Below are 13518 nucleotides of genomic sequence, written 5' to 3'. Positions count from 1 at the left end.
TGGGGCGAAGGCAGAAGAATTAGGTTGAGAGGGAAAAATAGATCAGCCATGACTGAATGATGGAGTAGACTCGAAGGGCTGAATGACCTACTTCATATAGTTTCGAGAGTGCTCGTCAATGTGTAACACATGTGGATTCCTATTTTGGAGAGGAAACCCGTGTACTTACATGTGTTATGTAAGACTTCACAGCAAAATCTTGAATTCTTTAGATTATATAATTGTTAAAATATTTGCAAGGACATTTTCATCTCTATATAGAAATGTGCAAGATTGTAAAGCTAATTCAGAATTCTTCTGAATAATAACCATGTGTTACTGGGAGCCATGTACTACGATGCAAACTATTCCCCACATATCAATGAAGCATAATTTCACAATATTTAAGAACATATTAATTCAGTATCAGTATGTCACATCATTATTTATGCATCATCATGTATTGTTTCCAGATGTTTAAGTTGTATATTGAATTCTGTATGTATTACAGAAGTGCTCATTCAGTCGGGGAAGGGAGTATGAGTTCATTGATTTGATGGGGAGTTTGGTATACAGGGAGTGAGTTGTGACTGACAAACATTCAGAAGGGAGGAATAGATCGGGGGAGCAGATGAGGTGCTCCTGATCATGGATTGATGTTTAGTATCCAGCAATTGTATGGGAGACGGATGAATATCTGCCTCTTCTGATTCAAGCTTACAAACCACCTTGATGCAGCTGTTTCTGTCTACTTTTAGCAGCTGTGTTTCTAATTAAAGTTGTCTGATTAAAGTCCAATTTAAATTATTTTGCCAATTACATGCTACTTTTTAACAGAAGATGTAAATAAGAACATAATTGAATAAATGATTAAAAATACAGCAACTAATATTGAAGACAATTGTTTCTCAGGACAAACATAGGATCAAATCTGCACTGATATCTTTAGTTTACTGAGACTTGCATTATCCACGAGGCAGTAATAATTGTGAGGAGTGTTGCTGAAAATTCATGAATACAAATGATTTAACAATATTTGTCACGAGGTTCTCAATCTCCTTCCTCTATTCCATCACATTGTTATTTAATATCCGGCCCACAATGGTGATGTCGTCTGCAAATTTCAAAAATTGAATTAGATTTGTACATGACTGCACAGTTGTGGGTGTACAAGGAGTAACGAAGGGGGCTTTCCAAGCCTTTCTTATCCCAATACCTTTCTCAGTCTTTTAAACATATTTTGCATTTGGGTTGGGGTTTTTTTGTACCATTATCAAAGTAAGGAAATAATTGCATTGGTTATTGCATTTATATAGTTTTTTGGTACTTTTAAGGAACAATGCGTGTGTTGATTCAGTCTTTCTGTTTAGTATGTGCTTTTTATGGCTTTTTATGATATCAAAGCCAAATGGCTCTGACGTGTTCCTGTTGTGATGGTGAATATCGACCAAGGGACATCACTTCCAAGAGTAATCATGATCTTGAGGTTGGTTGGATTGACGGAATCCTGTTCAGGGTAGGAGGTGATGTCTCCAAACTCCATCTGTGCCCCTTTCTTAATATTCTTTGCTTGCTGACTCACTGATAATAGTTTAATATCTTTGTTGATTTTATGTAAGTCTACAATTATAAGCTACAATTTTGCTTACAGATATTCCTCCCAAATTTGATCACGTTGAGTATTTTGAACCTGGAAAAGATCTGCACAGTCCGCCACCTAGAACTGAAAGTAAGTCTTTTGCCCTTGCTCCAGCTAAAGTCAGAATATAACACATTTATTTTGCAGTAGACATTGCACACACAAGTTAGGTGAGGTAAATGGTAAATTCAGTGTAGTTTTGGTGGGAAGGAGGGACTAGGAGATGTGGTTTGTACAAATAATTCTGGCTAGTTGTACAGTCATTTTACTGATTAATATAAACCAGTTATATTAAAAAAATAGCAGCAAATTTTGAAGACCTTTGTTTCACAGAACAAACATAGTATTAAATCTGCACTAATATCTTTGGTTGACTGAGACTTACATAATTCCTGTACCAATAGCAATTAAGGAGTGTACAGAATATTAACTTTGTTTAAAAAAAATCCGACATTGTAATTGTGCAGCTGAATCCCAAGTATATCCCAGATATTAGATCAAATTATGTCATTCCCTGCGCAATACCTTTTGGAGGATTTGGGGGGGAAGTCAGAACACATTGTCTTGTGAGATAACCTTTATGCAGTGCAAAGCCTGAGATCGCTACCAGGAATGAGCGCTGGGCCAAGTCAGAGATCGCCAGTACCACCGCACATGCATCTTCATGGCGAGGTTCAGCACCCCCATGTGGTCCTGGGCTTTCTTACCATTGTAAATAAAACATATCACAAGAGTTCACCCTACTGCAAGTGTCGGTGTGGTCAATGCCAAACCCGGCGTCAACCCAACCCCACAACCGGTACATGGATAGGAAAGGTTTGGAGGGATATGGGCCAGGCATTGATAAGTGGGACTAGCTACATTAAGCAATTTGGTCAGATTAGGTGATTAGTCTTGGATCTATAATAGTTCCCTCCCTTTTTTTTTCTTACATTCCTCCCTCCGTCCCTCTAGAATGCGTGGGCTTTATGGGCAACTAGACCAAGTGCAGACACAATGCCTTTCCTCTTCAATCCCTAAAGAGGGAGGGGGGCAGAGAGGGAGGGGGGCAGAGAGGGAGGTGGGCAGAGTGGGAGGGGGTAGAGAGGGAGGGGGGCAGAAAGGGAGAGGGTAGAGGGGGAGGGGGGTAAAGTGGGAGGGGAGAATAGAGGGAGGGGGAGGGGGTAGAGAGGCAGGGGGTAGAGAGAGAGAGAGAGAGAGAGAGAGAGAGAGGGAGGAGGGTAGAGGGAGAGAGAGTGGGGGGGAGGGAGGGTAGAGAGGATAGAGGGAGAGGGTAGAGAGGGAGGGGATAGAGAGGGAGGGGGGTAGAGAGGGTGGGAGTGAGGGTAGATAGGGAGGGAGAGGGGAAGAGAGGGTAGGGGTGAGAGAGGGAGTGTAGACATGGCAACTACCCTCCCTACCCTACCCTCCCTACCCCAGAAGATAGGAAAACCAGATTGACACATCATGGGCACATCGTGGGCACAAACAGGACGAAGACTTTTAGTTATATAGTGATAGGTGGACACGGTTCAAATAACCAACCAATAGCAGCTGATTGGACCCAGCTGTTACCAGTGATGCTGGGATTGGCCTCTCCCGGCCTGTCAGCCAGTGATAGTGATCAGTGCGGTCTCTAAGGGACGGAGTCTAAGTTTATTTTGAATGTATTCTGGCCACATTTTGTTTTGTACTGTTGACATATAAGGAAAAACATTTTTTTTGTACGTTTGAGTGACAATCCCTGCAATGATTCATTCTTACTACTTGGTAAGGTGTGGATTTTAATCGTCAAAGCCAAATAGCTCTGACCTTTGAACATGTTGTTATGGTGAATATCAACCAAGTCGTTCATCACATCCAAGTGGAATCATAATCTTGAGGTTGGTTGGATTGACTGAATCTTGTTCAGAGTAGGAGGTGATGTCTCCAAACTCCTTCTATGTGCCCTTTCTTAATATTCTTTGCTATCTAAGCCACTGATAATAGTTTAATATTTTTGTTGATTTTATTTAAGTCTTCAATTATAACCGACAATTTTGTTTTCAGATGAATATCCCCAACTAGATCAATATGACTCTAATGACTCTGGAGGTCTGCAAAGTCCGCCACCTGGAGCTAAAAGTAAGTCTACTGCTCTTGTTCTAGCTAAAATCAAAAAATGACCGTTCAACACTTTTTTGTAGTAAACAGTGTACACACTTGTTATGTGAAGTAAGTTGTAAATTCAGTGTTGTTTTGGTGGGGAAGGGTAGGGAGAGCTGAGGAGGCAAGATGGTGGTTTGTACAACAAAGTCTGGCTGGTCTTCACTTTAAAAATCGATATAAGCAGTTTGCATTGCATGAGCTCCACAGTCCTTTATTTGTATGGTTGAAGAAAACTAGACCCAGCAATCGCATATAATGTTTTACATCTTCATGATGTTCTGAATGTCGTACTATATATAGCACCATGTAGGTGAATTAATATCTGCATTATTTGACATACAAAATCCATAAATGGTAATTTTTCCAACATGTCCAATATGCTGGTCAGAGTTTTGATCAAATTAAACCATTTCTAAACTAACACCCCCATGTGGTCCTGGGCTTTCTTACCATTGTAAATAAAACATATCACAAGAGTTCACCCTATTGCAAGTGTCGGTGTGGTCAATGCCAAACCCGGCGTCAACCCAATGCCACAACCGGTACATGGATAGGAAAGGTTTGGAGGGATAATGGCCAGGCATAGATAAGTGAGACTAGCTACATTAAGCAATTTGGTCAGATTAGGTGATTAGTCTTGGATCTATAATAGTTCCCTCCCTTTTTTTTCTTACATTCCTCCCTCCGTCCCTCTAGAATGCGTGGGCTTTATGGGCAACTAGACCAAGTGGAGACACAACGCCTTTCCTCTTCAATCCCTAAAGAGGGAGGGGGGTAGAAAGGGAGAGGGGGCAGAGAGGGAGGGGGAGGAGGGTAGAGGCGGAGGGGGGTATAGAGGGAGGGGGAGGGGGTAGAGAGAGAGAGAGAGAGAGGAAGGAGGGTAGAGGGAGAGAGAGTGGGGGAGAGGGAGGGTAGAGAGGGGAGAGGGAGGGAGAGGGTAGAGAGGGAGGGGGGTAGAGAGGGTGGGAGGGTAGATAGGGAGGGAGAGGGCGGGGTAGAGAGAGGGAGGGAGGGTAGAGAGGGTGGGGGTGAGAGAGGGAGTGTATACATGGCAACTACCCTCCCTACCCCCTCCTCTCCCTCAATCCCCCCACACTCCCTCCTCATCTCCCCAGGATCTTTCCCCTTTCCACCCCAATCCCCACTCCATCTCCCTCCTCCACCCTCCCAATCTTCCTCCTTCACACTCCCCCCCCCCCCCCCAACTCCTCCTACCACCCCATTCCCCATGTCATCTCCTGCCTCCTCATTTCCCTCATCCTCCTCCCCTCACTCCCATTCCCTGCCCCAACACCCACCCAGGCCGTAGAGCAGCGCCAGGACCTACAACTCGGCCTGGTTTTCGTATTCGGCCCGGCCCTGGCTGTAGACTCCAGCCGTCAGCTCAGCCACCGCCTGGGCTCCAGTGCAGGCCCCGACTTCATCTCCGTGCTCATCCCTGACCCCGGACCCAGGCTCGTCCTTGGTTCCAGACCAGGCAGCATGCTTCTTTCTCGGCCCCGGTCACGGCCCAATCCCAAGCCCCGGGCTCGGTCTTCACTCCAGCTTCAGCACCAGGCTCGGTGCCAGCCCAGGCCCAGTCCCCGGGCTGGCCCGAAGCACCACCCTCTCCACCAGGTACTGGGCGGACATCGGGCGCCGGCAGCCGCCGCCACTCCTCATTCACCGTGAGCGCTGGAGTGCCCCTCCCTCCCGGAGTGTCCCATCCAGCCTTGCGAGTGCATTGTGATGTCACTCCGATTTTCTTTTCCGAAATGGGTGAGTTTTTGTGGCTGTTTTTAAAATTTCAAGGATGAATAACTTTGTATATATAGGTGGGAATGCGACGGGAATATGTTTATCGCCACAACGGGAAAAATGTGAGTAGGATGTGTGAAAATAGGAAGGCTGTGGCTTAGCGTTTGGAAGAAGATAGGAAAACCAGATTGACACATCGTGGGCACATCGTCGGCACAAAAAGGACGAAGACTTTTAGTTATATAGTGATAGGTGGACACGGTTCAAATAACCAACCAATAGCAGCTGATTGGACCCAGCTGTTACCAGTGATGCTGGGATTGGCCTCTCCCGGCCTGTCAGCCAGTGATAGTGATCAGTGCGGTCTCTAAGGGACGGAGTTTCTTTTGAATGTATTCTGGCCACATTTTGTTTTGTACTGTTGTCATATAAGGAAAAACTTTTTTTTTGTACGTTTGGGTGACAAACCCTGCAATGATTCATTCTTACTACTTGGTAAGGTGTGGATTTTAATCATGTCAAAGCCAAATAGCTCTGACCTTTGAACCGGTGAATATCAACCAAGCCGTTCATCATATCCAAGTGGAATCATAATCTTGAGGTTGGTTGGATTGACTGAATCTTGTTCAGGGTAGGAGGTGATGTCTCTAAACTCCTTCTATGTGCCCTTTCTTAATATTCTTTGCTATCTACGCCACTGATAATAGTTTAATATTTTTGTTGATTTTATGTAAGTCTTCAATTATAACCGACAATTTTGTTTTCAGATGAATATCCCCAACTAGATCAATATGACTCTAATGACTCTGGAGGCCTGCAAAGTCCGCCACCTGGAGCTAAAAGTAAGTCTCCTGCTCTTGTTCTAGCTAAAATCAAAAAATGCCCGTTCAACACTTTTTTGTGGTAAAAAGTGTACACACTTGTTATGTGAAGTAAGTTGTAAATTCAGTGTTGTTTTGGTGGGGAAGGGTAGGGAGAGATGAGGAGGCAAGATGGTGGTTTGTACAACAAAGTCTGGCTGGTCTTCACTTTAAAAATCGATATAAGCAGTTTGCATTGCATGAGCTCCACAGTCCTTTATTTGTATGGTTGAAGAAAACTAGACCCAGCAATCGCATATAATGTTCATGATATTCTGAATGTCATGCTATATATAGCACCATGTAGGTGAATTAATATCTGCATTAATTGACATATAAAAATCCATAAACGGTAATTTTTCCAACATGTCCAATATGCTGGTCAGAGTTTTGATTAAATTAAACCATTTCTAAACTAACACCCCCATGTGGTCCTGGGCTTTCTTACCATTGTAAATAAAACATATCACAAGAGTTCACCTTATTGCAAGTTCTACGACCAGCATTGGCCACGTTTCATTCAGGACCTTATAATCATTTTATGAGGAAGATATTAGTGTAACTAAAAGATTTCTTAATATTAATTTAAGATGGCTTGGAGGGTACATATAGGTGATCCTGAAATAGTTATAACTGTCTTCCACAATCGTTTCATATCTTATAATCTATCCATTCCAGTGCTAAGAAAATCATTAAACCCAGCAATGTAAGTCTCCTTTCAGTCACTCCCAAATCAATTCAGGATTTGGAACTACCAGACTTTTCCTTGAATATGATAGTACCAGCACAGCTGCTAGGCCAAACAAACCATGGAAGCAGGATGTCAGGGAGGGGAAACAAGAGGTATAACTGAAATAATGGGACTTTCACCCCCCCTTCTCCACCACCACCGCACCCCTCCATCCCACCCCACCCCATCCTGCAGCATACATTTAGCTAATGTTCAGTCACTCGAGAAGAAATTTAAATAGCTTGAAGAATTTAAAAGAGCAATCAGGGACCGCTGGGACCATGCGCCTCTATGGCATGGGCCAGCGCCCCCGTGCGGTCCTGGACTTTCTTACCATTGTAAATGAAACATATCACAAGAGTTCATCCTACTGCAAGTGTCGGTGTGGTCAATTTCAAACCCGGCGTCAACCCGATACCACAACATGTACATGGATAGGAAAAGTTTGGCCAGGCATAGATAAGTGGGATTAGCTCCATTAAGCAACTTGGTCAGAATAGGTGATTATTAGTGGATCTGCAATAGTTCCCCTATTTTTCCTTCCTTCCCTCCCTCCCTAGATAATGCGTGGGTTTTATGGGGAGGAGGCTGACAAGGTTCAAGTAGCCATCCAACAGCAGCTGATTGGACCCAGCTGTTACCTGGCCTCTCCTGGCCTGTCAGCCAGTGATGAAGTTCAGAGCGGTCCCCAAGGGACAGAATGCTGTCACACTGTCTAAGTTTCTTTTGAATGTATTTGCATTCTGATCATATTTTTTGCACTGCCATCATATAAGAAAAAAATTGGTTATTGCATTTGTACAATTCTTTTTTGTACATTTGCGTGACAATCCCCACATTGATTCAACCCTATTACTTGGTATGGTGTGGATTTTAATCATGTCAAAGCCAAATAGCTCTGACCTTTGAACCTGTTGTGATGGTGAATATCGACCAAGCCGTTCAGCACATCCAAGTTGAATCATGATCTTGAGGTTGGTTGGATTGACTGAATCCTGTTCAGGGTAGGAGGTGATGTCTCCAATCTCCATCTGTGCCCTTTCTTAATATTCTTTGCTTGCTGACTCACTGATAATAGTTTAATATTTTTGTTGATTTTATGTAAGTCTTCAATTATAGACTACAATTTTGCTTTCAGATGAATTTCCCGAACTTGATCAATCTGACTCTAATGAATCTGGAGGAGGCATGCAAAGTCCGCCAACTAGAGCTGAAAGTATGTCTTCTGTTCTTGTTCTAGCTAAAGTCAGAAAATGATCATTTAACACATTTCATTTGTAATCAATAGAGCCAGGATTTTGCCATTAATGCCATGTGCCTTTTCATGCCTTTTTTTTGATGATTTCACCAAGATAATGCCTTTTTCACGATCAAGTGCCTAAATCAGCCTTTTTTTGCCGTTTTGCTAAAAGGTTGTGCTATTTTCTCTAGTTGTACCGTGATTACAATGACGTTTTCTATGTTAACACGTTAATATTAATGTTGTTATTATTAACGTTAACATAGTATAACTTACTAGAAAATTTCCACCACCGGGGTGAAACCGGGGGCGCCACCGTCGGTCGTTCATTTGTTCGTGCCGCTGCCCGCTGGTTCAGTCTTCTCCAAGATCTATTTAAGAAAGAACTACAGATGCTGAAAAAAAATCGAAGGTAGACAAAAAATGCTGGAGAAACTCAGCGGGTGAGGCAGCATCTATGGAGAGAACGAATAGGCAACATTTCAGGTTGAGACCCTGTCAAGTTGGTGCCGTTCGTACGCCTTTCAGCTCCCGAACCAGGAAGTGATGCCGTTGGTTAATGTGCTCTCGATTGTCCCCCTATAAAAAGTTCGTAGATGTGTAGTGGGGAGACCTGCTTTACGTAGTCTTCGGAGAGGGTGTAGTCGCTGCTGGGCTCTCTTGACCAGTGCTGTGGTGTTGGTTGTGGACATCAGGTCATCTGACAGGTGGAGTCCTAGGAACGTCACGCTGCTGACCCTTTCCACATCAGCTCCATCGATGTGCAGAGGTGTATGGTGTTGTTTTCCCGCCCTCCTGAAGTCAACCACCATCTCCTTAGTTTTTCCCACGTTGAGAATGAGGTTGTGGGATTTGCACCATCCTGTGAGCAGCTCCACCTCCATCCTGTACGCCGACTCATCATTGTCACTGATGAGACCCACCACTGTTGTGTCATCAGCGAACTTGTTGATGAAGTTGTTATTGAGTCTAGCAGTACAGTCGTGTGTAAGCAGACTAAACAGCAGGGGGCTTAGGACACAGCCTTGGGGCGAGCCAGTGCTCACGGCTATGGTTTTTGATGTCCTACTGCCCACCCTGACTGTCTGCTGCCGTTGTGATAGAAAGTTCAGGACCCAGTTACATGTGCCAGCATCAACCCCCAATAGCTCCAACTTCTCCACCAGCTGCTGCGGAATGATTGTGTTAAACGCAGAGCTGAAGTCTATGAAAAGGATCCTGGCATAAGTATTTTTCCGATCAAGGTGTGACAGTACGAGGTTCAGTGTTGTTGAGACTGCGTCCTCTGTGGATCGGTTGGCTCTGTAGGCGAACTGCAGTGGGTCTAGGTCGGCAGGTAGACTCTTTTTGATGTGCTGCATAACCAGTCGCTCAAAACACTTCATTGCTATGGGTGTTAGAGCCACTGGTCTAACACCCATATGATGTGGGGGGAGCTGGAAAAAGAGAGGAAGAGGCGGAGACAGTAGGACTGGAGCTGGGAAGGGGAGGGGAGGAGGGAGAAGACAAGGGCTATCTAAAGGGCTTTTGAGGAAACACTTTTTCTCACAGAGAGTTGTGAGTCTGTGGAATTCTCGGCCTCAGAGGGCGGTGGAGGCCGGTTCTTTGGATACTTTCAAGAGTGAGCTAGACAGGGCTCTTAAAGATAGCGGAGTCAGGGGATATTGTGAGAAGGCAGGAATGGGTTACTGATTGGGGATAATCAGCCATGATCACATTGAATGGTGGTGCTGGCTCGAAGGGCCGAATGGCCTAATCCTGCACCGATTGTCTATTGTCTAAAATTAGAGAAGTCAATGTTGATACCACTGGGATGTAGAACTACACAAGCAAAATACCCAAGCTTGTCTCCTACTACATTTACTGCTTGCTCCAGTAGTAAGTTTTCGAGTGATTTGTGCAAGGTATTCATTGATGCTGGAATTCCACTGTGGAAATTGGAAAATAAATCTCTCAGAGATTTTTTAGAGAAATACACAGAGGAACATATACCGAGTGAGTCATCATTAGGGAAAATTATGTTGACAGCAACTTCAACATTGGTGTGCAGAAAATTAGAGATGAAGTTGCATGCACCAAAAATGGATCTCAATAGACGAGACAACCGTTGCTGTGGGGAGATATGTTGCCAATGTGGTCATCGGTACATTGGAGGCAGGTCAACCATCAAAGGAGTATTTGTTGACATTGGAAGTATTGGAGAAGTCAAACTGCTCAACTATTGCTCAATTGTTTACATGTTCACATGCTGAACTTTGGCCAGAAGGTATAAAACACGAGAGTGTTCTTCTGTTTGTGACTGATGCAGCTCCGTACATGAAAAAAACCTGCTCGTGCTCTTAGTTTCATTCCCAAAAATGTTGCATTTGACATGCTTAGCTCACGGACTCCATAGAATTGCCAAGCACATACATAGCTTGTTTCCAAATGTGGATCGCCTAGATTCCAATGTCAAGAAAATCTTCCTCAAAGCACCGTCACGTGTGCAGTTGTTCAAGGTAATGGCACCTGAGATTCCGCTACCTCCTCAGCCCATTTTGACTAGGTGGGGTACATGGCTCTCTGCTGTACTCTACTATGCTGCAAATTTTGAAAAGATAAAATAAATCGTCAACTGTTTTGAAGAAGAAGAATCTGCTGCAGTCAGGATCGTCAGTGAAATCATCAGAAAAAGTCCCTCCACCGCGATCTTGTGTTTATTGCTTCCAATTTTGCAAACTTTCTACAAGCTATTGCTTCCCTTGAGAAACATAGCAAAACATTAGTGAATAACTTGCAGGTTTTCAACAAAGTAACTGACGATATTCGTAAAATTCCTGGCGATGGAGGTAAAGACATACAAAGAAAATGTGAGAGATTGATTTTAGCTAACAAAGATCTTGAAGAAATACAAAACATAGCTAAAATTCTCAAAGGTAGTTGTAATGCACAAGATATCGACATGAATATAGAGTCTAGCTTGTTTCGGGTACGCACCAGTGACCTCAGCTGAGGTAGAAATAAGTTTTTCACAACTGAAGCATATTCTGTCTGACAGACGGCATAGTTTAACACCAGATAATTTGAAAAAAATGCTAGTAATTAGGTGCAACCAGGCAACTTTGGTCATTTAATGTAGTATATATTATCATGATAAACCATATTTTGGTGTTGGAAATACATGACTTTTTATGCCTTTTTTTGGTCAATAATTGTCATTTTGATGCCTTTTTTGTAATTTCATTATGCCTTTTTGCCTGCCTATTTCAGAGATTTTTAGTGCCTCAACATCCTGGCTCTAATAATAAACAATGCACCCACGTTAGATGAGGTAAATTATAAATTCAGTGTGGTTTAGTGGGGAAGGGTAGGGAGAGACAAGGAGACAAGACGGAGGTTTGTACAACAAATTCGGGCTGGTTGTACACTAATTTTAAAAATTGATATAAGCAGTTTGCATTGCATGAGCTCCACAGACCATTATTTGTATGGTCAGGGAAAAGACATAGGATATTCTAAATGTCGTACTATAGTTAGGACCATGTCAAAGTGAATTAATATCTGCTCTATTTGACATACAAGATTCATAAATTGTAATTTTTTTTGTATTAGCGTTTCATTTCCATTGTCCCCATTTAATAGGCAACAATCATAAGGAAACAACATGCAGTCATAAACAACTGTGCAAGTTGGCCATTGAGCATTTCCGACACGTCCAATCTGCTGGTCAGATTTTTGATCGAATTAAACCATTTCTGATACTAGTAGCTCACCATATTCTACGATCAGGATTGGCCACATTTCATCCAGGACCTTGTGATAATTTTATGAGGAAGATGTTAGTATATCAAAGATTTCTTAATATTAATTTAAGATAGTGCTGGAGAGTACATGTAGGTACTCTTGAAATAGTTAAAACTTTTCAATTTTTTTCTTCTTATAATCTATCCAGCGCTAAGAAAGTCATTAAACCCAGCACTGTAAGTATCCTGTCAGTCACTCTTAAATTAATTCAGCTTTTGGAACTACCAGACGTTCCTTCTTGGACCTGACTCTACCAACACAGATGTTTAAGAAGGAACTGCAGATGCTTGAAAATCAAAAGTAGATAAAAATGCTGGAGAAACTCAGCAGGTGAGGCAGCATCTATGGGGCGGAGGAAATAGGCAATGTTTCGGCCCAAAACGTTGCCTATTTCCTTCGCTCCGTAGATGCTGCCTCACCCGCTGAGTTTCTCCAGCATTTTTGACTACCAACACAGATGATAGGACAAACTAACCATGAAAGCAGGCCAGTCAGGGAGGGGAAACACGAGGTATAACTGAAATAGTGGGACTTTCACCCCCCACCCCACAGCATACATCCAGCTAATGTTCAGTCACTCTAGAAGAAATGTAAATAGCTTGATGAAATTCAAAGCGCAATCAGTGTTCTTTGTTTCACTGAAACCTGGCTCACCCTGCCTGACCCTGCTATACAACCTGAGGGTTTCACTATTGATTGTGATCAACGTTGCCAAATTCTCTAGCAAAGAGAATGGAGGTCATGCCTGCTTTTGGTCAGTGTTTCGTGGTGCACTGATGTGACAATCTTGGGTCAATTCTGCTACCCTGAATTTGCGTATCTGTTCATAAAAGGCCATCAATTTTCCTCCCAAGGAAATTCACCTCTACTGTCTTGTCAACAGTCTACATATACCACCCGCCTCCCCCGTCAATGGCAAAATGGCACTGGAAATATTACGCTCTGGCATTAATGCTCTTGAGACAGCAAACCCTACTCCATCCAAACTAACTTCACAAATGTACATCCCAAATTCCAAGTAGCATGTCTCTTGCCCCATGCATTGGTGTTAGCACTGTGGTTGGTTATGTCAAGAATGCCCATAGTTCGAGCCATTCGCCTTATCATGGAAAGTCCGGTCATCTGTTGATGGTGCTCTGACGAGCTTACGGTGATTGAAGTGAGAGCCATAAGTGATGAGGGTAATACAGCAGTGGTTTGAGGAGGCTATGGGCCAATTTCAGGACTGTCTTAAGCTAGTGGACTGGAACATATTCAAGACCACATCATCCAGCCTGATGATGTGTACTCAGTCATCACTGTTTTAATCAAGAAACACATTGACACTATATGCTGACAAAGACAATTTGAGGCTTATCCCAACCGGAAACCTTGCATGAACAGGGAGCTTCACTCTGCTAAAGTCCAGACACGACGCATTCAA

General features: G+C 43.2%; 1 protein-coding gene across 3 annotated transcripts in view; it reads left to right on the top strand.

Annotated features, from left to right (window-relative positions):
* LOC116970996 (tyrosine-protein kinase transmembrane receptor ROR2-like) overlaps window positions 1-13518 on the top strand; it is a 63409-nt gene that overhangs the window by 25493 nt on the left and 24398 nt on the right. Inside the window, exons 5-8 of one of the 3 annotated variants that reach the window (XM_033017758.1) lie at window positions 1631-1708; window positions 3647-3721; window positions 6250-6324; window positions 8211-8288. In XM_033017758.1, the coding sequence (XP_032873649.1) occupies window positions 1631-1708; window positions 3647-3721; window positions 6250-6324; window positions 8211-8288 (306 nt within the window). The remainder of the gene's footprint in view (window positions 1-1630; window positions 1709-3646; window positions 3722-6249; window positions 6325-8210; window positions 8289-13518) is intronic. The other 2 variants (XM_033017759.1, XM_033017760.1) reach the window with 2 other exon arrangements.

This window comes from Amblyraja radiata, chromosome 3 (assembly GCF_010909765.2).
Source record: "Amblyraja radiata isolate CabotCenter1 chromosome 3, sAmbRad1.1.pri, whole genome shotgun sequence".
Lineage (NCBI taxonomy): Eukaryota > Metazoa > Chordata > Chondrichthyes > Rajiformes > Rajidae > Amblyraja > Amblyraja radiata.
The sequence above is the reverse complement of the archived record's forward strand: the minus strand, read 5'-3'. Positions and strand labels throughout refer to the sequence as shown.